We start from the raw sequence: 26,919 nt of genomic DNA, 5'->3' as shown, positions 1-26,919 counted from the left end.
ATCTCCAAAAACATGTTTATTTGCTTGGGCATGAGACGTCAATGTCAAAAAGCTCTCTTTGAAAAACAAGCACACATTGCCCCATTCAGCCTTAAGTGGACAGTTTAAACACCCAAAAGACTGTATAGGCTATTCCTGTATTATTGTCAACAATATAAAGAGACTTCATGCACGGTGCTCAACTTTTTACTGCCAAGTGCTCATGGGAGCCTGAATTCCCACTGTTGCACAATTCATCTAACAGCTTGCTTGCTGTGTTGAGCCCACAGGTTTGGTATTAATGTTTAATTTGTAAACAGAGACTTAAATCTAACGTTTGCAGAGGGTTATGTATGGTAATGTCGGGCTCAATTAATTTATTAGAAGTTATATTGGCCCCACTTTACATTAGGTGGCCTTAAGTACTATGTACTTACATAAAAAATAAGTACAATGTACTTACTGTGTTCAAATTGTATTGCCAAACACCTTTGCTGATATTGAGGTGGGAAACGGGTAGAGTTAGGGACAGGTGTGGTGTTATGGGTCAGTTTAAGGGTAGGGTTAGGTGTAAGGGTGCGTTCACACTTGTCATGTTTGGTTCGATTAAAACGAACCCTGGTGCGGTTGCTCGATTAGTGCGGTTCATTTGAACATATGTGAACGCTGCCATCCGAACCCTGGTGCGCACCAAACAAGCGGACCGAGACCGCTAAAAAGATGGGTCTCGGTCCGCTTCCAAACGAACTCTGGTGCGGTTCGATTGATATATGAACGCAACACGGACCAAAGACATGTAAACGGACCAAAAACCGGACGTATAATGTCACAAGATGCGACGCATAATGCAGCTGATTTGACAACATGGAAAGATCGGTGTATCCAAAATGAGTAACTTTAACGTCAGAGGGCAAACGTGGAGCAATGAGGAAGTGCCTAATCATTTGGTCAGACGAGCATGTTTCGAAAATGCTAGAAAAAACACACAAAAAGCATACCTGGCTCTTCTCATCAAAGTTCCTGTGTTGCCCATTATTAGCAGGTACAGACGACAGAACAGCCGTCTCTGTTCTGCACAAAGGAGAAAATCCTGCTGCTGTTTTGAATGTTTTGAACATTTTATGAGGTCTTCATGAGTTCTCAGCGGGTAAAAATAATGCCACATGTACACGCATAAAATGATCGCGTTTAATCCAGCACACAGCGTTGTTTTGAATGTTTTGAGCATTTCATGAGCTCTTCATGAGTTCTCTGGTAAAAAAAATAATGGCATATGTACACTTATAAAATGCCCGCGCGTGTAATCCGCACACAGCATTGTTTTGATTGTTCGTAAGCGAGCTCCTACGTCATATAAGCCGACCAATCAGGTTGTGAGTGTCTCCCTATGCCTTTGGTTCGGTAACTTTAGGTTCGCTATTAAAAATGCCTGTGTGAACGCTAAGCGGACCAGGACTATTATGTTTTTGTAACAAAGTTCGTAGTGTGAGGAAGGAAGAGGACACGGGGGTCGGCTGGACGGTTGATGCTATTTTATTTATTAACTCAATATTCAAGGCACACTCCGTAGTGTGGAGATTCTTTCCAACTCAAAACACTCGCGATCACTTCCGGGTCGGCACTTCCGGCTTCCGGTTTCTCAGTCTCTGTTCGGGCATCAACCGTCCGTCTCTCTCTCTCCCCCGTCTGTGGTTCCACCGGTGTTTTATACCCTCTCCGCGCCCATTACTGGAACAAGAGACAGGTGTTATTAATCTGCTTCCAACCCACTCACTTACCGCTCGTCCCGCGGCTCTCTCTCCCGCTGCAGACCTCGCTGAACCACGCCCCCCTTGCCACATACCCCCACCGCCCGACTCAGGCCGGGGAGCCGTCCGGCCTGCAGCCCCCCCCCCCCCCCCCCCATTTCTGGAGAGGAAGTCGGCCACGGCCTGTGGACCACCTGGAACTTAAAAGGCTGAAGAGCTAGATACCAACGGGTGATCCGCGCGTTGGTATCCTTCATGCGGTGGAGCCATTGGAGAGGAGCGTGGTCCGAACAGAGGGTGAACTCCCGCCCCAGAAGGTAGTAGCGGAGGGTGAGAACGGCCCACCTGATGGCAAGGCACTCCTTTTCGATGGTGCTGTACTTAGCCTCTCTACTTAGCTCTTTGAGAGCTTGCGGCTAATGTACAGCACCGGCCGCTCTCCCCCCTCCACCTCCTGGGCCAGGACTGCGCCCAGCCCCCTGTCCGACGCGTCAGTCTGCAACAGAAAAGGGAGAGAAAAGTCAGGGGAGTGTAAAAGCGGCCCGCCACATAGAGCAGCCTTAACTTGGGTGAAGGCCTGCTGGCACGGCTCCGTCCATTGGACCGTATCTGGTAGCCCCTTTCTAGTAAGGTCAGTCAAAGGGCTGGTGAGGTCCGAATAATTTGGTATAAACCGTCTATAATATCCCGCCAGCCCCAAGAACTGCCTTACCTCCTTTTTGGTCTTGGGTCTCGGACAGGTTGCAATCGCTGCGGTCTTATCAATTTGGGGACGCACCTGTCCATGACCCAAGTGGAAGCCCAGATACCTTACCTCCACTCGCCCAATCACACACTTCTTTGGGTTGGCCGTGAGCCCCGCTCCCCTCAGCGACCTCAAGACCGCCCTGACATGCTGCATATGCCGCTGCCAATCGTGACTGTAAATCACGATATCATCCAGATAGGCAGCAGCATATGCGGCATGGGGACGCAAAATCCTGTCCATGAGGCGCTGAAAGGTAGCGGGCGCCCCGAACAACCCAAAAGGAAGCGTGACAAATTGGTGCAATCCAAACGGCGTGGTGAAAGCTGTCTTTTCTTTGGACAATGGAGACAAGGGGATCTGCCAATAGTCCTTTGTTAAGTCCAATGTCGAATAAAATCGAGCCGTGCCCAGCCGATCAAGCAACTCGTCAACCCGCGGCATTGGATAAGCGTCGAATTTCGACACTGCATTCACCTTGCGATAGTCCACACAGAACCTGACCGAGCCGTCAGTCTTAGGAACCAAAACTATCGGGCTCGCCCAGTCACTGTTGGACTCCTCTATTACTCCCATATCGAGCATTGCCCCTAATTCCTCCTGAACCACCTTTTTTTTGTGCTCAGGCAAGCGATATGGCCGGCTGCGAACTACCACGCCCGGCTCGGTCTCGATATGGTGCTGAATCAAATTGGTACGTCCCGGTAGGGGCGAGAACACGTCGGCGAACTCCGCCTGTAATTTAGACAAATCAGTGAGTTGGAGCGGTGAGAGATGATCTCCCCCCGGGGCCAGCGCGACCGATTGTGCTTTGATGCTCGCCTCTGGCCCGAGATCATCCTCTCCCGCGATCACCGTTGCCAACAACACCGATTCCACCTCATTCCATTTTTTAAGGAGGTTGAGGTGGTATATTTGACGTGCCCCATTCCTATCGGATCGTATCACTTCATAATCGAGGTCTCCAATTTGTCGTGCGACCTCAAACGGCCCCTGCCACTTCGACATTAATTTAGAGCTCGAGGTAGGGAGTAACACGAGCACTTTTTCTCCCGGTGTGAATTTGCGTAGCTTCGTACCCCTGTTATGTGACCAGCTCTGGCGGTCCTGGGCTTGCAACAAATTCTCCCTAGATAGCCGCCCCAAGGTGTGGAGTTTTGTTCGCAAGTCCAGCACATACTGAATTTCATTTTTCGCCAAAGAAGGCCCCTCCTCCCAAGTTTCTCGCAGGACGTCCAGCACCGCCCGTGACTGGCGTCCGTAGAGAAGCTCGAAGGGGGAAAACCCCGTGGAGGCTTGAGGGACCTCCCGCACGGCAAATAAGAGGGGTTCTAACCACCTATCCCAATTTTTGGCGTCCTCCTGTACGAACTTACGGATCATGGATTTAAGTGTGCGATTAAACCGTTCGACCAAGCCGTCCGTTTGTGGGTGATAGACGCTTGTTCGAATGGACTTAATGCCCAATAACCCGTATAGTTCGCTTAGTGTACGTGACATAAACGCCGTGCCTTGATCAGTGAGGATTTCTTTCGGAATCCCCACCCGGGAGATTAGACAAAACAGTGCGTCCGCAACACTCTTCGCGGAGATGTTGCGGAGGGCCACTGCTTCCGGGTATCGTGTTGCGTAGTCCACGATAACTAGCGCAAAACGATGCCCGCGTGCGGATCGCTCTAATGGCCCGATGAGGTCCATCGCAATTCTCTCGAAGGGGACCTGCATTAAAGGAAGTGGGCGCAAGGGCGCTTTTGGGGAGGCCAGTGGATTCACCAACTGACATTCAGGGCAAGACGCGCACCACCTGCGCACATTGTCATGAATGCCTGGCCAAAAAAATCGGGTCATTAAGCGATTCAGTGTGGCCGCCTGTCCCAGGTGGCCCGCCATCGGGTTAGAGTGAGCCGCCTGGAAAAGCATTTCCCGGCGGCTCTTTGGTACTAATAACTGAGTTGTATCCACTTTTGTCTGAGTGTCTTGGGTCACTCGATACAACCGATCCTTAATTAGGGCAAAATAAGGATACGTGACGGGCAAGGCGGGTTGGAGAGACTGACCGTCGATAGAGCGGACCTGCTGAAAGGCATGTTTTAGGGTCTCATCTTGAGACTGCTCCAGAGGGAAGTCATCGCGGTCCGAGAGAATCAGTCTCTCGACCCCGCTCGGTTCCTCTGGAGCTGTTCCCAAGGGTCCCGTATCAGTCTCGCCAACCTGCACTCGCGCCGCCCCGTTCCTAGCCTTGTTTTCCCAAGCGGCATCCGCACATAACGCCCCCAATAACGCCGAGAAGGCGGGCCAATTCGTTCCCAGAATTAGCGGATGCCGGAGGTGGGGACTAACCGCCACCTCAATGCTATGTTTTTCTCCCCTGAACTGTATCGTGACTGGGACCAGCGGATATTCCACCACATCCCCGTGCACACACCGCACCTTAACCACGCGGCCAGTATCCAATGCCCCAGGCTGCATCAGGCTTTGATGGATCGAGGTTTGGTTACATCCTGAATCCACCAAGGCCTGATATGTACCCCCCTTGATACTCACAGGAATTTGGTACTCTCCTGCTTGATCGGGGGTGGTCCGCTGGAAGTCCGGGACCCGGATCATTGTCCCGACGTCCATCATCGGACATCGGTCCACAAAATGATCCGGGTCGCCGCACCGCCAGCAGGCCAGCCCAGGCCTACCTGCCGCCCTCGAAGTGCCCTGGGCCCATTCCACCCCGGCCTCTGGGGGGAATGCGAGGGGGCCCTGGAGGGCGGGACCTAGGGAGAGGGACAGGGCGAGAGGGAGAGACAGAGGGGGGAGAGAGAGAGGGAGAGGTTAGCAGGGGCTCGCCGACCCCCGGGCACGCCACCAGGTGGTCCTCCGCCAGATTGATGGCCGTCGTCAGCGACGTGGGCCGGTGGCACTGGACCCACTCGGCGGTCTTCTTGGGTAGCCGAGCGATAAACTGCTCCAGTACCACCAGATCGACGATGTGGTCCACGTCGCTTCCACCGGCCAGTAGCCATTTGCGGCACGAGTCCCGGAGCTGTTGGGCCATCGCGAAGGGTCGGCCGGCCTCGCCCCACTCCAGCGAGCGGAATCTCTGGCGATGTTGTTCTGGGGTCCGACCGACCCGCTGGATAATGGCCCTCTTTAGGTCTTCATATTCCAGGAGGTTCGCCACCGGCAGTTGTTGGGCGGCCGCCTGGGCTTCTCCCGTAAGCAGTGGTATCAGGCGCACCGGCCACTGTGCCCGGGGCCACCCACAGGCCTCCGCGGCTTTCTGAAAGAGGTCTATAAAGGCCTCCGGGTCATCTTGTGGCCCCATCTTGTGCAGGGGCACGTGGACCGGTGCACTGGTCAGCCCGGCGGCTTCGGTGCGAACCTCCCGGTCGATCCAGCTCCGGAACCTCTCGCGGTCCTCTTGCTGGCCTCGGACAATGGCCTCGAAGCGGCGCTCCTGGTCTGCCCGCAGGTCCAGCATGGACTGATGTTGCTCTTGGTGGAGGGCCGCGAGGGAGGTGATGATATCCGCAAACGGCGAGGCGGAGGGCGTTTGCATGGCGGCGGCGCTGTCCTACTTCCTTCCCGGGTTTCGGCACCAATGTAACAAAGTTCGTAGTGTGAGGAAGGAAGAGGACACGGGGGTCGGCTGGACGGTTGATGCTATTTTATTTATTAACTCAATATTCAAGGCACACTCCGTAGTGTGGAGATTCTTTCCAACTCAAAACACTCGTGATCACTTCCGGGTCGGCACTTCCGGCTTCCGGTTTCTCAGTCTCTGTTCGGGCATCAACCGTCCGTCTCTCTCTCTCCCCCGTCTGTGGTTCCACCGGTGTTTTATACCCTCTCCGCGCCCATTACTGGAACAAGAGACAGGTGTTATTAATCTGCTTCCAACCCACTCACTTACCGCTCGTCCCGCGGCTCTCTCTCCCGCTGCAGACCTCGCTGAACCACGCCCCCCTTGCCACAGTTTTGTTTTTGTTTTTTGGTCCGGACCAAACAAACCAAACGAACCGAACTACAAGTGTGAACGCACCCTTTAAGGGAAGTGTGTAACTACAAATGTAACTACAGAAATGAATTACAGACGTAATTACATGCAGGTATTTTTTAAATGTAAGTACAGTGAAAAATCATTTATGTTCACAAAAAGTGCATTGTATCAAATTATTAATTAAAAGGTTAGTACATAGTAGTTAGGGCCACCTAATATAAAGTAGGTCCGTTATATTTTATTGGCATTGCGTGTCAATACTGAATCAAAGGTTATGTTAATTCTGTATTAATGTATCAAATATTACTCATAGCTGTCTTAAACTAAATTAGTTATTCATTATGTGATCAAGGAGACCTATATTGGACATCTTTGTGTCAATTTATCCGTCTTGACTTTCTAAATAACTGAATAGAGGCTTTGAGCGCACTGGAAAATCATGAGAATTCTGTACTACCTTTTATACCATCATAAACCCACTCAAGTAATAATTGCATAGTGTGAACAATCAATGGAGCACAACAGTGACCACCCACTTCTTCTATTTTTTATTTTATTTTTTATAAATCAATAATTTTATTCAGCAATGTGTTAAATTGATTTCTGAAGGATCATGTGATAGACTAGATGTCACATGTGACTTTTGCTGAGGACCAGGCTAAATGATGATGCTTAATGCCCCTTGATGTTCCTGGGTTCCTTATGCCCATAGGTGCAGGAGCTACACAGGCAAGTAAAATTAGATGAGACAGGATAGAGGGAGGGAAAGAGGAGTGGGGAGGAAGAGAGCTACTGTCAGGAGAGAAAAAGGGGAGCTGCGAGGAAGAGGCTAAAGATAGTGAGAGGGGGAAGGGAGGGAGGGAGAGTGACTGAAGAAAAGATAGCAGGATGCTGCAAGAGAGGAGATGGGAAGCTATGAAAGGGGAGGAGGATGAGGTATTAACGGAAGGGAGTAAATGGGGGTAGGGGGAAAGTAGAAAGACACGGTAAAAGAACTGAATACACAACAGAGTGAAGAAACAGCCAAAAAAAAAGAGCAGAGAGAGGGGGAAGCCCCACAGATCTACTGGGGAAATTGCAGCGGTGAGGATTTATTGCCTCGAGATTAATTGGGTTCAACCCGCGCTCAGAGAAAATCCATTGAAGTCAGCAGTGAGAGGCTATACAGCAGCCTCCATTCACTAGGCATTGTGCAGGCACGAGGGAGGGATTTTTCAGACAAACACCAGCTCTTAGAAAACACTACGAAAGTTAATTCATGCTAATTTGTAAAATGACTGAAACAATAGCTCATTTTAACAGTCTGATGCTATTAATAACACAGTTTCCGGTCCTTACATCTGGTGATCCCAGAGAATGCTAATCCAGTGCAATGGCAATGAGACCTTTATTTGTTTTTTATCACTTCTCCTATCTCTGATTCTGTGGTAAATCATGATTATGACATGAAAAGTTGAAACTATAACATGCAGGCAGTAATAAAAATCATGCCTTTGAAAATCGTAATTATAATATAAGTTTACTATGGCTATGACATAAAATGCTAGCCTAGCTGGCTCTGCCTTCTTATGTACTTCCGCTCAATTTTCATTTTCCTTCAGTACTTCGTCTGGGACTGCAGTAGCCTGACAAGCCAGACCCACATCAAGATGTTTGGTCTGGAAACTCACCATAGACCAACCAGAGCAACGAAGGTGATGCAGAGCTCGTTGACAGATTATTCTTTCGCCGTATCTGGTCGGCAAAACTCTGAACACATCTTCCCTTTTTAAGAATGACTTCAGTGCCGTTCTTTGTTCTTTTTTCAGAGAAAAGCTTAACTCCAAGTCTTCCAGAGTCACGGTCAAAACTGATTTGAAAGACACAGGTTCACCAGTTTCTGTGTTTACTAGAAGCACGCAAACGCAACTCTGCCGTCATTATGTTAAGCCCCGCCCACCGACTCTATACACGATGTGATTGGCCTGACCAGAGTTTGGCGTTTACAGCTCAGAAGTGTATTAAGAGTTGCTAGACGACACTCGCGGCAGATTAGATTTGCTGCCGCTAGGGTGCGTCTAGATTTCTAGGCTAGGACTGCGGTGTATTCTTAGGTTTTCTCAGAGCTAATTTTTACCGGTCCAATCAGAGAACAGAGGGAGTGACTGAGAATGATGACGTTGATGTTGTGCGCTAGTTTGAGTTGTAGTTCAGTAATAGCGGCGGAGAAAGATGCGAGCAAAACCATTGATTCCGTTGTGGCACCGCTGCCGAATATCCAGAAGTTAAAGCCGGAACAAGAACAATCTTTGCTGGGTTTTTTTTTTGGCCATGATGTTGTGGCCCTCCTCCCCAACAGGGTGAATTCAGGAAAAGTTTGATTTTCCAGCTCGCTCCGTTAGTGGTGAAGGAGTTGGCTGAAGCCCTAATCAGACGGTAATTGTTTCTCGTGGGGTCGGAAGGTATTGTCATCATTTACAGAGGCTAGTCAGTGATTTTATTGCCATCCGTCTCTCACCAGCCGAGTAAAAATCCCCGGCCGAATGACCTACTGCTTTTGACAAACACCAAGGTTGTGTGGTGATTTTATAGCTGCATGTCCGAATCCACATCTCTGAGTTTTCATGAATATATCACTTCAAAATTCACTGTTTATAATCATTTTTGACCACTGCAGAGCACCGTACGGTTGGGCTTTGCTGTTATTTGGATGCATTTCTAGACTTGTATTTCATTAAAATGCTGGCAAGTATTTACAAGAGCAATATATTTAATCACTGCTCAAACAAATTAAAATAAAAGCACGTAAACATTTGAATTGATCCGTTATTTATAGCAGCATTTATTATCAAATCAAGCATATGACATTTTATTGACAGCATAAAATCATGTTACAGACCACGTGAGCAGTGCGTTCCCGATCACAAAACTCTCCCCTCCACCGTGGCGTGAATAAATCACAATCCGAATGCACGAGTTTTGGGTTTTATCCTATGGTTCTATCACTGAGGTGGCCGCCACAAGTGCACATTTATTTTGACGGATTTCCATGCGTGAAACGGCGAAGGGTGCATGACGTCACAACCAAACGTTAGCGAGTGGTTATGGCAGACCAGAGTGGCTCGGGGCAGATCCAATAGTTTTAAACTTCAACAGAGTACCCACCTTTGCGGAAGTAAACCCTTTTCAATGGAGAGTGGTCAGACTCTCTGTACAAATTAAATGTACGAGAGTCTGCTAAGACTAGGCTAATAAAATGCCAGAATAATGACAAAAATTTAACTTTTTTAGTTGTTTATCTCATCATTTTTACTTTTCAACTCATAATTGCTACCTCTAACTTTGACTGTCATAATTTACCTTTTCTGTCATAATTATGACATATTAAGCATGTTTTTTTGTGTTGTTTTTTTTTTACCTTATGTAGTAGAAATGGTTTTCTGGGAGAAGATTTCTGGAATGTGTCTGTCTTTTTTTGCTGATATAATACAGTAAAATACACTGTTAAAAAAAAATCAGGTCTCCAATTGAACATTTTCTAGTGACTGATCATATCTAAATTTTTCAGTTGGCCAAATTGAATTTCTGTGAATTAAATTGCATCAATTCACAGAAATTGAATTTGGCCAACTGAAAAATTTAGATGTAATCATTCAATAGAACATTTTCAATTGGAGCCATTTTTTTTTTTTTTTTTACAGTGTACAACGGCGTAACACCAAATTTTGGGCTCTGGGTACAAACCATCTTGCTGGGCCCCCGTACCAATTACCATAGTGATACCAATGGGTGGGGTATTGCATTTTAATCATAAAAAACACTTAAAATGTAAACAAAATAAGCCATTTGTACATAAATTCGATACAAATGTTAGTGCATGTATATGTATGTATAGAAAACTGACTTCTAAGGGCTCTGTCCTGCCTCGGGCCCTGGGTACTCGGTACCCTTTACCCCCCCCAGTCCGACGCCCCTGTACATGCCAAATATTGTCTGAAACATTTTACTGTATATTAACTTTATTTCTTGAACCATATATCATTTTGGAGGTAAGAGGGTTGTAAACAAGCCTCTGTTTTTCTCTTCATACAAAATTTGGTCTGCTGTTTCAATCAGCACTTTTATTTGTCCAATACATGATGCCATTTAATTCATATCAAGGTAGCTTATTATGCTTTGTCTTGCTATTATTAGATAATATAAAAATATCATATAATACAATTATTTGTGTAATATCATATAGATAATAATTGTGTGATTTTGGCGCATGCTGCAGGAGGAATCCTCTCATATATGCATTGGTCTTTCAATGAGACTCTCTGAGAAAAATGATTTTCAGAGTGTGCGCTCATGGTAGGACAAATAGATGACTTGGATCATTTCAGACAGGGATTCCTGGCACAGAGCTGTGTGAGCGTGTGTGCGTTTTTCATGGTATTCCCCTCGACTGCTCCACACACACACACAATTCCTCTTCCGCCCTATTGCAGTACGTCTCCCTGACACACACCAGCATTCAGAAACCCACACTGCAGAACATGAACATCTGGTGCTGCATACCAATCACAGGGAACTCTGGGAGAAGAAGGCGCATCCCTTCCACTGCAGTCATCTGCACGCCCGGCAGAGACCGCAGTTTACAGATCAACCCATTCCGTCAGATTGTACTGCTATGATGTGGATAACAACAAATAATTTATCACGCCTCGTTATGCTATAATAGCCGTAATGCAGCTATTATGCTCATAAAATGATTCAATTCAACATGACAAATATGACAAATTCCCCATCCATTTGAAAAAACGATGCGTCATTCCCCTTAGGAAACAGACATGGTGGGACCAAAGCCACTGCAAGAGAAAAAAGGATTCTGATTTGTGTTTATGAGGTGACTGACAATTGCAGCTAAAAAACTGACCTTGAATCAGGTGATCTTGGAGGCTGTTGACGTAAGTCAATAAAATGCTCCTACACATTTTCACTGCTTCCTACAGTTATAATCGGTCCTTTCACACAGTTCACTGACAGAGCTGAATGTAAATGCCTTGATTACTCATTCATGATCAACAAGTATAGCACTGCATGTGGAATGAGAATGCTCTCTATCAGTAATTTTTACACCTTTCCGAATGAGAAAGTTTAAGTGGATTATGAAATTAATTTGTGATAATGAACAGATGGCTGTACATTATCCCTTATATTACATGGCATAAATGCATGGACATGAAATATAGATTTGAGGGGATTATAAATTAATTTGTGATAATGACCACATAACTGTACATCATCCTTTATATTACATGGCATAAATGCATGGACATGAAATGTAGATTTGAGGTGAAATTATTTTATAATTATAAAAAATAAAATAAAAGATTAATCTATTATTATCTATAATCCATCTCAATGTCCAAAACAATTGGCCTCCTTGCAACAACATAAACACTGCTGCAGTATTAGAGTAATATTAAAGCCACCACAAAAAAATAGACAATTCTTATTTTTATGGAATATTGTGTAATTTATTATAAATTATTTATCCATGCACATCCTTTTTTTTATTCATGTGCCCTCATAATCTTTAATTAAAATATCTTCCCCTGCCTCTTCTCTTCTCTTCTCTTCTCTTCTCTTCTCTTCTCTTCTCTTCTCTTCTCTTCTCTTCTCTTCTCTTCTCTTCTCTTCTCTTCTCTTCTCTTCTCTTCTCTTCTCTTCTCTTCTCTTCTCTTCTCTGATGACAAGTGTTTACTGGTGAGAGGGCGGGGCAAACTGTCAATCACATGACATCCTAATAATAGTGAACCACAACTAAAAATCAAATCAATTTCAGATGAGCAAAATCATCTCACAAGTCAAGTCTCACAGAGTCCTACATTTTTTCTTGTTTGAGAAGCCTTTTCACTCGGATATACGTCACAATAGGGAAGGAAAGACTTTTGTTTCATGGTCACTTTAAAATTGAAGTCCACTGAGGTCATTTTCACTGCAATCAAAGACACAAGATTAATTTATCAGTAACGAAAGACCTTGCCATAGACAACAGTGAATATTAGGAAATATCAGGCCGTTGAATTCCATGATGGATCAATCAGAAACGAGTGTTTCAAAGCATTGAATGATAATGAATGAGAGCCATTCTCTCTGCATTTGCAATGCAAGCATTGTTATTAGTCTTTAAAGGCCTACTGAAGTGTCTTGAAACGTGCAGCATTATTCAGTGTGTTGACGAAATATCCCCTGAAACTGGAACACAGGGCATGACATATGGAACAGTGGTCATGTATCTATCAAAAGTGGTCCAAGCAAGGAGCAGTGGTGAACACGCAACAAAACTAGGAATGTTTTAAGGAGCACAACAAGTTTGAGCTGTTGACTTGGCCTCCAAATTCCCAGGATCTCAATCCAATCAAGCATCTGTAGGATGTGCTGAACAAACAAGTCCGATCAATGGAGGCCTAACCTCACATCTTACAGGACTTAAAGGGGTGATGAATTGAGGAATCAGCTTTCCCTTGAGCTTTTGATATATAAAAGGTCATGGTAATATGAGAATATTCTTTAAGTTTCAGAGCTGAAAACTTCCTTGTTAGGCAAAGAAAAGCTTTTATAGACACCAGGCTCAGCAAACGGTCCTGTGCTTTATACTGACGTCAATGCGCCACAAAACACCGCTTCTACAGAATAATGAGCACATCTAATCCAGTAGCCCCGCCCACTGACTCATGGAGGGCTTGTGCTAGCTAGTCAACAACAATAAACATGCCGAGGAAGATAAAGATATTGCGCTATTCCTGGTTGTGGAAGAACACAGTCGCTGCATGAGCTTCCTTCTGATCCTAATATAGGAATGAGTGGTTGAACTTTTTTTTAATGAAGTTCCAGCTCACGTGGGGAAGACATATTCACTTCATTTCACTGCGGGATCGTTTGTAAACAAATCTCCAGTTGATGCTGGATTTGGATCTGACAGGAGGAATGTTTTTAAATGTATTAGTACTGCATTGTTATATCGTTTTGATTATGTGTTCCTGTCTAACAGAGCATACACCTTTAGTACGCTGCCAGGGCTCGGCAGGCCGATGAATCTCATTATATTCTGTTCTTGTTCTGCTATTCTCTCTCTCTCGTTGACATCTGAAGGGTGGCGCACACGCCGAACGTGTATGTGTGCGCACAGTTCACACTTATATCGTCCGATCGTGCGGGCTATGTGTAATATAAAAATAAAAGTCCAATCAATCGCATGCCGATGAGAAATAAAACATTGTGTTTGTTTGATAAAGACGTTTACGAGCCCTGTGATCGAGATAATCATTCTGGTTGTCCGTTCTCCCTCATTCTCTCCTCTCTCATGTCACTGAACTGACAGGGGAGCTGACGCTCATTAAATATGCAAATCTTATCCAATCCTAGCCGTGGGCGTTTACTTTAAAGTGCTGCACACCCATCAAAACCCAGAGTTTTGTAGAGAGCCTCAAAACAAGTGTAGAAAATAGCCTATTACTTATTAGTTATGAAGTTTTTGAATGTAAAAAACCATATGAACATCATTAGTTGACCTCAGACAACAGTATAAAAAAAAGCAAGTTCATCACACATTTAAAGGATCTGCTGCTAACATCTAGGTGCCAGATACACCTTCAGGTGTCTAGTGGAGTTCCTGCCTCGACGGGGCAGGGCTGTTTTGGCAGCAAAAGGGGGACCCACACAATATTAGGTCATAATGTTATGCCTGATTGTGTAAACAACATTAAAAACTTGACTTTCACAGAGGGACTTATCACTAATTTCCAGAGAACAAACATCATCTGGAATCAAAATAATTACGCCTGATATAATTTATACACACCTACAACTGAAAGTTATTTCCATGCAATTAAAATAAGCTGTGTGATTAAGATAGATGTATTCTAGTCCTTTCCCATGAATGGTATTTTCACACAAACGCCACGCACCATCTAATTGAGTGATTACATGGCTGTTACTTCTTTTGAAAACAAAGACAAATCAGCATGGCCTTACTTTGCCAACCACGCAGGGAGCAAGAACACCAATTAACTGGTATTACGTGACGGTTGGCAGCTGTGGTATAAAAAAAAAAAACCTCAGGAATGTGTGGCAGCAGAATGAAGAAAGCTGTTTGTTTTAATCAAAGGCAAAGAATGAGGCCCCAAGGTCTCCGCATGCATCTTGCCAGTTATGCAACATAATTCAAGATGGAATTGGGTATGTATCATTCATCAAGCCACAGCTTACGTAATACGCCACACTTCACATAGAGCGCACAATGAACGCTTTCATGTATATTTCAGAAGAAGGAATCTATTATTCAGGAGAAGGAGAGAGTTTGAGAGAGAGTTCTACCAAGTTTGATTGAACCTGTGAGAGGGATCTAGAGGTTCCACGGCACAAAGAGCTTTAACTTTTGCTTTAAGCTTTTCTATAAACTCTTCAAAAATAAACAACTTGTGGTGAAAAATGAAAACCGAATGAGACACTGACTCCAACTCCAACTAGATGGGCTGTGCTGTTTAAAAAAGCATGCAGTTCTCCATAAAACCCTGCTGATCTTACTGCAGGGCAGATGCTTTTTATATATATAGTCGTAATCAAAAGTTTACATACCCCTTGCAGAATCTGCAAAATAAGGGGATCACACAAAATGCATGTTATTTTTTATTTAGTGCTAACCTGAATAAGATATTTTACATAAAAGATGTTTACATATCCACAATAGAAAAAACAGCTGAATTTATAAAAAAAAAAAAAAATACTTGTTCAAAAGTTTACATACACTTGATTCTTAATACTGTGGGTCATCTAGATGATGATACACGGCTGTTTTTCATTTTTTTGATGTTTTTTTTTTTAAATCTCTTGTTTGTCCTGAGCAGATAAACTGCCCAATGTTCTTCAAAAAAAAAACTTCAGGTCCTGCAAATTCTCCAGTTTTCCAGCATTTTTGACAATTAAGAGACTCAAACACTACATTCACTGATTCATTAACCGTTTGAATCTTTTTGGAGGAACTGGGAAGAGAAGATAGTTTTTGATATTTTTGGACAAAAATTTATTTTCGATGCTTCAAGAGATTCTAATGAACCAAATGATGTCACATTTGAACTACTTTGATTATGTTTTTATGCCCTTTCTGGAAATGGACAGTATAGTGGGCATAGACTGCATATAATCTGGGACTAAAATATAAAATATCTTAAACTGTGTTCTGATGATGAACGAAGGTCTTACGGGTGTGGAACGACATTAGGGTGAGTCATTAATGACATCAATTTCATTTTTGGGTGAACTAACCCTTTAAAGGGGGGGTGAAACACTCAATCATGTTTCAGTCAATCTCATGTCAATCTTGAGTACCTATAGAGTAGTATTGCATCCTTCATATCTCAGAAAAGTCTTTAGTTTTATTATATTTATAAAAGAAATATGGGCTGTACCGAGTCTTTCCGGAAAAAACGAGCGCTTGGAGGCGTATCGTGTGGGCGGAGCTAAAGAATGACGAATGCGCACAGAGCGGTGACGTCCTCAAGCGTGGAGAAACCCATGGCTATCGATCTCAGCTAATAGATCCAGAATCATTCGGAGGCTGAAATAAATTGAACAGGAGAAACAGCAAACGCAGGACGTCCGTCTCTGTGGTATGTACTGTATTTAGTGGCCTGTCAACATTTGTGTGTGTTTGCTCGCAGTTTATGAGGACATGATTCGGTTTATGGACTATTGTATGCGACTAAACATTAGCAGTAGCAAGCAAAATGGTTTTGCACGTCAGACTAGTGTAACGTTATACAGAGAACAACAATGGAGTAACCGTTATCGCATTTGAATGACGAAGCACACGATCGTGTCGTTAAATGATGTTTACTCACGTGACGATAGCCAACAGCACAGACATTTGAAGCAGTTTTACTCACCGGCTGCTTCCAAAGCAGGACCGAACCTTTATCGCTGGGACCGCTCCGTCAAAAACACACTTCTTTGGTATGATTTGGTGAAGTCCTGTGACAGCAGTGACCGTGGAGATCCACTTTGCGACGCGACTGAAGCGATGTTGCGCCGCTTCCCGTTATTTCTGCGTTCAAATCGGTTCAAATGCAGCGCTGCCTTCCCAGAATGCTGTGCTGAATCGTTGAAGTCGCTTGATGTCACCCATAGGAATAAACTGGAGCGCGGCGGGGACTATAACGACATAAGTGTTCACGGACGACTGGATCTACAGCTGAGAGCATTGTTGATGGGGCGTGCATTTCCTCTCTCGCTCTAGTCAAGTGCGTGCACCCTACCGGGAGAAGAGTCCGATACGGCCCATACAAGGACCTTCCGCTCTATCGACGTCAAGCCGACCCATACTCGAAAAAAACGAAACTTGTGAGAAACCGGAAGGAGTATTTTTGACACAGAAATACTCCATCAAACGTCCAACATTAGTTTTTGAAACTTTGTCTATGTTTAGGATGGGAATCCAAGTCTTTAACAGAGTAAAAAGCTCAGTATGCATGAAACAGCACCCCCCCCCCCCCCTAAGGGTATGCAAACTTTTGAACAGGGTCTTATTGACTATATGTTAAACTCTTTTTATGTAAAATATCTTATTCAGGACAGTTCTAAATAAAAAAATAACATGCATTTTGTATGATCCCTCAATAATTTACATATGCAAATGTAATAACTAACTATACATTTAAGGCACCGATTCAAATTAGAGAATGCATGAAGAACACAACAGGACCTAGTTTGTGTGAACTGGATTATAGGAGTTTATTTTGAGAAACAGAAATGGATGGACTGAAACTGTTTGGGGCTTATGCCCAAAGACCAAAGCTCTCATCAATGTGCTCTACCATCCATGGAGAAAACATTTGATCAGCTATTCAAGTTGTTCACATAATCCATATCCCCAGTGGTCGAGCATGTGCTGTGAATATTTAATCATTGCATTCAAAACACTCAAATATCCTTTCTTTTCCAATTTCTGCACTGTCACGCCCAACTGCTTTTGCATCAGTTAACTCCCTACAGGCAAAACACTGCATTTTATTTCCTCTGAAACACACAGGCAGAAACGATACGTCTTGTTCTAAGTGAATAGCAGTTCCTGCTTAGAAAGAGCATTATGGGATTAATATAATTGATATTTGATAAGCCTTGTCCAAAGTGTCAAAAATCAAGAGCAAAGATATAGATATATATTGCCAAAAACAAGAAGTGGCCCTACATGATAATAAAGAAAAGACTGGACAACCATGAATATGAGGATCTAACATTAATAAATCACAAAATATGATGTTCAATAATTACTGAGCATGCATTTAAAAGTAAGAGCCATATTGTCTCAGGCGAATCAGTCTATTTTTGAAACTTTGTTCTAATTGCTCATTCAAAAATAGCCAAGAGGGACTAAGCACGTTTTAATATGTAATATCTTTAATGTCCTGACATTAAAAATCTGACATTTAAATTAGTTAAGAATGATTCAATTCAAGTGGACTAAAAACTACATCTGGTAAGAGGTAATTAATTCACATAATTAAGACATAAACATCCGTCTTTCGGATGAGACGTTAAACCGAGGTCCTTACTCTCTGTGGTCGTTAAAAATCCCAGGATGTCCTTCGGAAAAAGAGTAGGGGTGTAACCCCGGCATCCTGGCCAAATTTGCCCATTGGCCTCTGTCCTTCATGGCCTCCAAATCATCCCCCTCTCCTGATTGGCTTCATCACTCGGTCTCCTCTCCACCAATCAGCTGGTGTGTGGTGAGCGTTCTGGTGCAATATGGCTGCCGTCGCATCATCCAGGTGTATGTTGCACATTGGTGGTGGTTGAGGAGATTCCCCTTCAATTTAAAGCGCTTTGAGTGCCTTGAAAAGCGCTATATAAATCGAACACATTATTATTTATTATTATTATTCCATCACAGAATCACAAAAACACCAGTTGATTTTATAATAATTTGGACACTTCGATCCAACCTTCTTTAATTAGTAATGATTTAATGGAGGGAAGCAAAACGTTGAAAAACATTTTTTTGACTAATTCAGCGTTGCTTGCACACTGAGTCTCATAGGTTTAGATCCTGTTGGTGACGCCAAGTTTCTGTTCAAAGGCAGCATGGCTTCGCAGCGCCGCCACCAGGCTCTGGCACCTGAAAGGATTTTCCTCCTCCATACCGAGGCACATCTCTTGATTGCATAACAATATGGAGCCAGTGGCCACTCCATCAAGAGTGCTGGGCTATAAACAATAACAGCATGGCGCATAAATGCCTGCCAGTCTCACCTGAAGCCACACGGTCAACAGTGTGCTTGCATGGACTATAGCATTGAAATCCTTAATATGCTGAAAAAATGTAGCAAACAATTATTTAAACGGATCTAACGAATGTCACATTTTAAAATTCCTGAAGATTGGGAATGACTGTGAGATTATGTGGAAATATTAGAGTTAAAGAGTTATAAATAGGATAGTTCACCAAAAAAATTACAAATTCATTCATTACTCACTCTCATGTCACTACAAACCGCAAGACTGATTTCTATCCCCGACGCAACTGACCCTTGATGCTTCAAAAAGTTCATAAAGAGATTGTAAAATTAATCCATATGAATTGAGTGGTTTAGTCCAAAATGTCCAATTTTCCAAAACGATTATTTTATATGATGACTCAATCAATCAATCAAATCAACTTTATTTATACAGCGCTTTTACAACAACAATTGTTTCAAAGCAGCTTCACAGTGTTAAACAGGACGATATGGCAACACAATTTGATTTGGCTGTGCTGTCGTTCTGGAGAAAACAGATCAGCTTATTTTAATTTATTATATAGCGACAATGTTGGCAGATCAGTATTATAGTTTATAGAATTAAATAAGACCTATTTAATTCATTTTATTTGTACATTTAGTTAAATAACTTAGATCGTAATTTCAGCCCAACTGAGCAAGCCAAAGGCAACAGAGGCAAGGAACCAAAACTCCACCAGGGCATGATGGAGAAAAATAAACCTTCAGAGAAACCAGGCTCATTCGGGGTGGCAGTTCTCCTCGGGCCTATTGTTTTGTAGATTATTGAACAGATTAGAAATTTAGGCTTTTATTCACATAAACATTCATCAACTCACTTCAGTTGGGGTAACCAGAAGCTCAAGCATGTTTGCTTGGCATGCAAGAACCAATGAGGTTCATTCTCGTATTACACAGCATGTTAAAGCTTCCAATGAAGTTTATTCTCGCATGTCAAACGGCTTTGATTGAGCTTCTGTTCATGTTTGCTGATCAATTTTTAAATGTGAATAAATTTCAATCTGTTCATCATATAGAAGGTATCCGCGTGATGTCACCGTCGGCCAGAGTGACTGCGGTTATGCCCAGTGAGTGGCAAAAAGACTAAGAGGCAGCATTGCTTTTCAGTATGAATGCTGCACAAAACACACAAAGCACATCTTAAATGGGAAAGAACATTGAGATTGGCTGAATTAATACATTTGACAAGAAATCTTAGGTATATTTTAACAGACTACAGAAAACACTAACAAAAACTATACAATATTTAGGGCTGTACGGTATGTATATATATATATATATATATATATATATATATATATATATATATATATATATATATATATATAAAACATTGATAGAAGTGATCACCTGAATTTAGACTTGCCTTTATTTTGTTTATATAAAGTAGGCTATTCACGTGCAAATTTGCTTTATGTATTTCCCCAAGCATCAAAAACACAATACTTGCTTTCTGGCATGTCAATATCCATGGACCAATGGATGTTTAGTAAGTTGTAAGGAACACTGTATCAAGTCCAAACTTTCATTTAAACTGAGTCGTTTGTTTTACTCGCGGTTTCGCAGTTTCCCCTGAAAATCACTTGTTTAACATGCGGTTTCGCAGTTTCCCCTATTGCAGCAGCTCTTTTGCCACTCAGACTGGCTGAGGGGGCGTATTTCGGCGGGAAAGTGGCGTCAATGCATACCCAGTCTCTTACCTAACCCTCGTGTCCTTCCAACCCTGTATGACTTTTGTTCTTCTGTGGAACACAAAAGATATTTTGAAGATTGTTGGTAATCAAACAGACTTGGCTCCCACAAATTTTCATTGTATTGACCAAAACACTCAATGGGAAGGTCTCAAGGTTTGCGTTACTGTCATCTCTGCTAGAGCACAAAGCCAGTAATTACGCTCTGCCCTGCTGATGGATCGGAACACAAGATTGTACTGGCATCAATAACCCTGGAATTTTATAAGCCTGCAGCCTTGGGCCATAAGTGTTTCTCTCCTTTTGGGGGGTAGCCTACTTATAAGCACCGCTGACATTTGTTAATGCTCATTTCCCGGTAATTATATGCATATCTTCAGGCTCGTAATCAGGGATTGGAGATCATGGTATGATTGTTAACGCCTCTCCACAGCCTGCACAATATCTCTGTGACTTATAAAACTGATTACTTCTAATGTTTCCGGGGATGGAAAGTTTTCAGACCTGAAATAAAGACCAGAGTGAGAGACCACTAAGAAAGATGGGAGTCTCTAATCCTATTTGCTGTAAGAGCTGCATAGAAGAGACGAGAGACTGTTTGCACTTTAACTGGCTAGTCATCCAACACATGAACCAGCATTCAGAGTATTGTCTGCATTTATGTTTGTCTCAACAGTGTGGATCTTCCAGATATATCGTAGACTGAATCCTGTGTAATGGAACATGTCTTAAATTTGGATAAAATAGAGAAAAAATGAAAATAGAGCATCAGAGGAAATTCTAGAGATCATCAGTAATTAATATTGAAGAGTAAATGTTGCTATTATTAAAGTTAATGACTTGAATGTAGTTATGCTGTTATGAGTGAAGCTTTCAGCTGTAAAGGGAGAGTAGTGAAACACTGCCATCCAGTGTTGAAACATTATTGGCTGCAAATTGCAACGACTAAAATTACTATTTTAAACTGTCTTAAGGTCACATTATCATCCAGAAACTTATTATTTTTGTGGAAACTGGGATATTTTTCAGGAATTTTTTTCAGGTTTCACCTGATGAATAAAAAGTTGAAAAGAACAGCATTTAGTCGAAAAATATTGTGTCACGTTCCTGTTACTTTTGTTTATTTGGTGCATTCTTCCTTAAATAGGCAAATCAATCTTTTACCCCAAAATATTTTTGATGCTTTTAAACAGTAGAGCATCTTGTTAATGAAGCTCAAACATATACATTTAGGAAAAAACTCACTTTGCTAAACTTACCTGAAATATTTGAGCAGGTATCAGGACTTAAGACTGCAAACAGTGGCACACAACCCAAAATATCAGCCCTTTTTTTTTTCTTCAAGAGAACATTAATGAAAAATATAATCAAAATGTCAATTTTATTTCAGATTTTAAAGCTGTATTGATGAGTATCGAATGTGTTAGAAACAAAGAGGCACAAAGACATGAAGAACACACATCACATAATAACAAAAATAAAAGCTGACATCTCCACCTTCAGCCAAACCACAGATTTGGGAACGAATAGAAAAAGAAAAATGGTTACATCACATTATGGTATTTTTCTCATATTTTTATGGTATTTTCTCATCATTACCTTATTGCAAAATACAAAAGCACAACCATCCCAACACACTTTACTCATTCAATATTGACAACACTTCAGCCAATATGATTTCACTGTAACTCACAACCAATGCATCATCAGCCCCTTTGGTTAACATGATCACTTCTTAATTTGAAAACAAAATAGCAAATGATTTATTTAATTTTTCATGAATTTTCATAAGGCTGCTTGGTTTTTATTCATTTGTGCTTGTCGACAGTATAGGCAATTTGTTTAGAATAAAGTTCTGCTTTCTTTACATTGCAGTAACTTGGAGGGAATGATTATGTAAATACACCCAAGTATTAACATCAAGTCCTTAAATAAATGTAAACATATACATCTTTTGAGGTCAGAATATTGACCAACTTCAGTTAAAACCATTACTGGAGCATCGTTCGGATATTTTTTGGAGTAGACTCATCATTCAGGTGTTTTGTGGTGAACCTTTGGATAAAAATAAATACAAATAAAAATATTTAAAAAAAGAAATGATTATACAAACCATATTATTGGTCTTTAAGAAAAGGAAGGAAAACTTACTTGAGAGCATTAAGGAGACCTTCAACATTATCTGCTGGCTGATCTTTTAAGACTTTAATGCATCCTTTCATCTAGAGGAAGTGTTTACATCCCATATTATGGGGGAAAGGTCATTTTAAACCTAATCAAATGTGGGAAAATGCTTTGGTTGATTGAAAAAATGTGAGAATGTAGACTTACATCAATTTTTGAGGATTTGTTGAAGGCACCGTTAGGATGCACATGGTCATAGAGGATAATAACCCCCACCATCACCCTCATACAAAACAGAAGTGTATCTTCACTGTTGAATCGACTTGTGTATTCTCTGTTAGCAGAAGAAGAGCTTATTGCTACAATTATATATTTCAATGCAGGCATCACACACATTTTGACAAATTCATTTCCATGAACTTTTCAGTCATCCATACCTAATAATAATAGTTTTTATTTATAACGCACTTTCATTCCGAAGAATCTCAAAGTGCTAAATTATTACCTATTGATTAGTACCTAACCAATAAAAAAAGCATACTTGACTGTTCAACAATTAGTGTAAAAATGTCTCCAATAAGTCAAAAACATTCTGTAATTTTAGTTAGCACAGCCCCAATAAGAAGCCCTTTGTCCCATAGGAAACTATTATTAGCCAGTAACATCTGCCACCCAGAGAGCGGACAGACTGATGTGATCAGCAAGTTATTACTGTACACAAGCAGACACAAACAGCTATGTCTAGCCGTTAAAATGTCTGAGCATTTTAAAAATCAGACTACAACATTTCAGAATAGAAAATAGAATTAAGAAGAAGTACTCACGGTGTCTCCAGCATGACCTTGCATACACTTGCCATAGTGCTCAGGCAATCTGTGGTGTTCTCAAGAGGTAATGTCTTATTCTACAGAGAAAATAAATAAGGGAATAATTTGCGCACACATTTCAATGCATGTACATACCATTCAAAAGTTTGGGATAGGTAAGACATTTTTTGTTACTTTTTATTTTATTTTTACTTTTTTTGTACACATCAATGAGGAAAGACAAATAAATAAACAAAAGTAAAAAAATAAAAAAATAAAGTAACATTAAAACCAAATGGTACATGCTGTTTCGCAAGGAGTCAGCAACTATGTGATACAAGTGAAACAACATTAAAACCTTTAAAATCCCTTTATAAACAGGCTGTAAAAGTATTAGATAAAAAACCATTGAGACATCATCACTGTCAAATTTTTAACCAGTTAAATATATTAAATTTTGAGAATTTAATTGTGTACTCAAATGTACGGTTAATTTTTAAGATTCTTAATAATAGCGCACCTCCACAACTGAGGAGATTTGTACAGCTCTGCTCAGAACAGACTACCAGGACATCTAGGTCCACAAGTCGAAATGACTGCAGATTACCTAATAGAAGCTCTGCCTTTGCACAGACAGCCTTCTCATTCAAAGCTGTTAAAGAATGGAACAATCTTCCAGATAGTCTTAAATTATCCTCTGATCTAAGGGGCTTCTCGCAAAATGTTAGAAAGATATTATTAGATAATCAATTATGTCAGCATTGACTATGTTTATGGTTAGCAAGTTTTTAATGTAGAAATTTTACAGGGTATATTGTTGACAGTATGTATAGGGTTAGTTTAGGCTGAAGTATGACTGTAAATGTGGTTGTAAATAGATAGTGAGTTATTGATATTTAGATGCATATATTTTATTGTTTTATCTGCCCAGGGACTGCGGATGGAAATTAGCTGTAGCTAAATCTGGCGTGAAGCATCTTTTCTCTTGTAAGATTAATGTACTTGAACATGGTCACTGTCAAATAAATAATAAACACATAAAACACAAGTGAAAAATGTATTTACAATTATGAAAATCTAGTCGTTTGTTTTTTGTATGTAACAATTCTATTTCCTCCAGTATTTTTCCTCTTTGTCCTTCTGTAACCAAAGGGAGAGTCAGTTTTTTTCCTTGGAAAATATTTGACTGACAATGCATGTAAAAAGATCCATATCAGGATGTTTTCTCTTGAGCCAACATTTAGTGACAGCTTTTTTGCAGGTGACCAGAAAGATAAATAATCAATTTTACTCAAACCCTCTGAAGTAACCCATACTGGGAAATTACATCTATGTTAAAGCCTAATATCCTAGACATAAATTGTCCCACCCTTACCCAAAAAGGCTGAACATGTAGTCATAACCAAAAAATATGGGCTGTGCCAGCTTGTAATGAACCCCACTCTCAAGCCAGGGTGTCGTATCACGGTAAAAAAAGAGGTTCTGAAAGTTATCCAAATCCCCATTAGATTTAATTTTACAAATGGCATAATATTAATATATTTTTACATTTATTTAATGTGATGGAAAAGCAGAATTTGCAAATGATGCTTGATAAATTATTCTAATATGGTGCTCAAGAAACATTTGTTATTATGAATGTAAAAAACAACAACATTTGCTTAAAGGGATAGTTTGACCCTGAATGAAAAAAAAAATTATCCCATGATTTTCATTTTTATCAAGGTTCAAATATCCATATTTAAACCTTTATAAAGTAAAATATCTTGCTTCTGACGGACCACCTTCTGTATTCAACTTATGAAAAAAAAAAACATAAATACTAAGTAAGTGTAATACCTCTCGCAGTTCAAAATTATTACTCTATGTCCAACCTCATAGTTACGCCAGTTATGCTTTTTCCATAAGTTGAACACAAAAGGCGGTCTGCCGGAAGCTAGATATTTTCCTTTATAAAGTTTTAAATATGGATATTTTTCTTTCACTAACCCATCGATTCACTTCAGAAGGCCTTTATTAACCCCCTGGAGCTGTGTGGATTACTTTTATAAATGGATGGAAGCACTTTTTTGAGTTTCAAATTTTTGGGCTACCATTCAATGTCATAAAGCTTGGATTAGCCAGGATATTTTTTTATATAACCCCGATTGTATTCATCTGAAAGAATGTCATATACACCAAGGACGGCTTGAGGATGAGTAAAATATGAGGACATTTTGAGGTGAACTATCCCTTCAATACTTTTGTGGTATTAAGCTTTGATGCATGTTTTCAATGAATTCTTTGAAAGTTCAAAAGAAAAGCATTTATTTGAAAATGTATAGGTCAGTGTAAAAGTTGATCAATTTAATGAATCTTTTCTGAATAAAAGTATACATTACTTTAAAAATATAAATATTATTAACCACAACATTTTGAATGGTAGTGTCCTAAGGTATTTGTGATGGAAATTAAAGAGCTAAGACTGTGACTTTTCTGGCTTTTTTGGCAGAGAATGAAGATGTAATAGAAGGACAGCAGGCAGGCATTACCTCTGTCACAAAGTTTGTTGTTGCCGTGCTCAGGGTCTTCAGCATAGGTGTGGCTTCAGCATAGAACAGCGACATTCTGTTTGCCATTTCATTATTGACCTCATTTTCAATATCAAGCTTGAAACAGGAAAAAAAATTAATTAACTGTACAGTTCACAGAATATTGTACATGTTGTGTCATGTTTCTGTCCTTACATTCATGTTGTTTAATCTGTTTCGACTGATTGTTCTTCTATAGTAGCTGAAGTCGTTCTGGATGGCTGGAATTCTCATCTAAACGAATGACACAATTTAATAAGCAATTCCCAGAACAGTAGCAATAATTTTTTTTATTCCGCTAATATAAAAATTGGTGTGTGACAAAAGCATTGAAGCAGCTGGCACCTTAAGCTCATCGAAGCGAAGGGTGAAATGCAGGATTTCAGCGAACTGTTTGGCAAGGGCCTGCTCCCTTTCCAAGTGTTGAGTGGGAGTGTATGGCGGACACGTCAGAGACTCCAAAAGGCTCTGCAACGCTTCCTCTACATGGAAGAATAGAGACACAAAGCTTACTTTTTTACTGATCAGGGAGAATATGTGGCTATATTTACGTAACTATATTTGTGAATAGTGTACCTAGTTTCAATGAAAAAGCATAGAACTTCTTTAGGCGGATGACAAGGGGACACACGGAGTTCCATGCCCTCTCCTGAAGGAGCATGTCATTAGGATTCTGTATTGCCTAAAATGACAAACATATCACATTATTTAATGTGGCATTAGAAATAATGACCCATATACAAATGTTTTAAATTGAATGACCCACAAAGCAAAAGCAGAAATATTACAATCAGACGTACATCTCGTATTTCCTGGCCCGCCCCCTTGTAGGCTTGCAGGCCGGACAGGATGCTCTCTGACTCCTGGAGAACAGCATTCACCTGGTTCCACACCTCTCTCTCACAGTCTGTCGGCTGTGCGTCTGACACAAATTATTTTATTATGCACTGCCAAACACGTAGTTAT

At 41.4% G+C, this 26,919-nt stretch overlaps 1 protein-coding gene across 3 annotated transcripts in view; it reads right to left on the bottom strand.

Annotated features, from left to right (window-relative positions):
* Positions 1-21,815: 21,815 nt before the first annotated feature.
* The window catches only part of fam49a (family with sequence similarity 49 member A), a 35,752-nt gene continuing 30,648 nt past the window's right edge, over positions 21,816-26,919 (bottom strand). For all 3 annotated transcript variants that reach the window (XM_067417813.1, XM_067417811.1, XM_067417812.1), the window contains exons 4-12: positions 26,754-26,875; positions 26,530-26,635; positions 26,299-26,435; positions 26,110-26,187; positions 25,915-26,031; positions 23,402-23,481; positions 22,785-22,911; positions 22,605-22,675; positions 21,816-22,508 (exon numbers count right to left, since the gene is read on the bottom strand). In XM_067417813.1, the coding sequence (XP_067273914.1) occupies positions 22,445-22,508; positions 22,605-22,675; positions 22,785-22,911; positions 23,402-23,481; positions 25,915-26,031; positions 26,110-26,187; positions 26,299-26,435; positions 26,530-26,635; positions 26,754-26,875 (902 nt within the window). In that variant the 3' untranslated portion in view covers positions 21,816-22,444. The remainder of the gene's footprint in view (positions 22,509-22,604; positions 22,676-22,784; positions 22,912-23,401; positions 23,482-25,914; positions 26,032-26,109; positions 26,188-26,298; positions 26,436-26,529; positions 26,636-26,753; positions 26,876-26,919) is intronic.

The sequence above is a fragment of the Pseudorasbora parva genome, chromosome 15, assembly GCF_024679245.1.
Source record: "Pseudorasbora parva isolate DD20220531a chromosome 15, ASM2467924v1, whole genome shotgun sequence".
NCBI lineage: Eukaryota > Metazoa > Chordata > Actinopteri > Cypriniformes > Gobionidae > Pseudorasbora > Pseudorasbora parva.
Note: the sequence above shows the minus strand (reverse complement) of the source record. Positions and strands in the feature narration are given on the sequence as shown.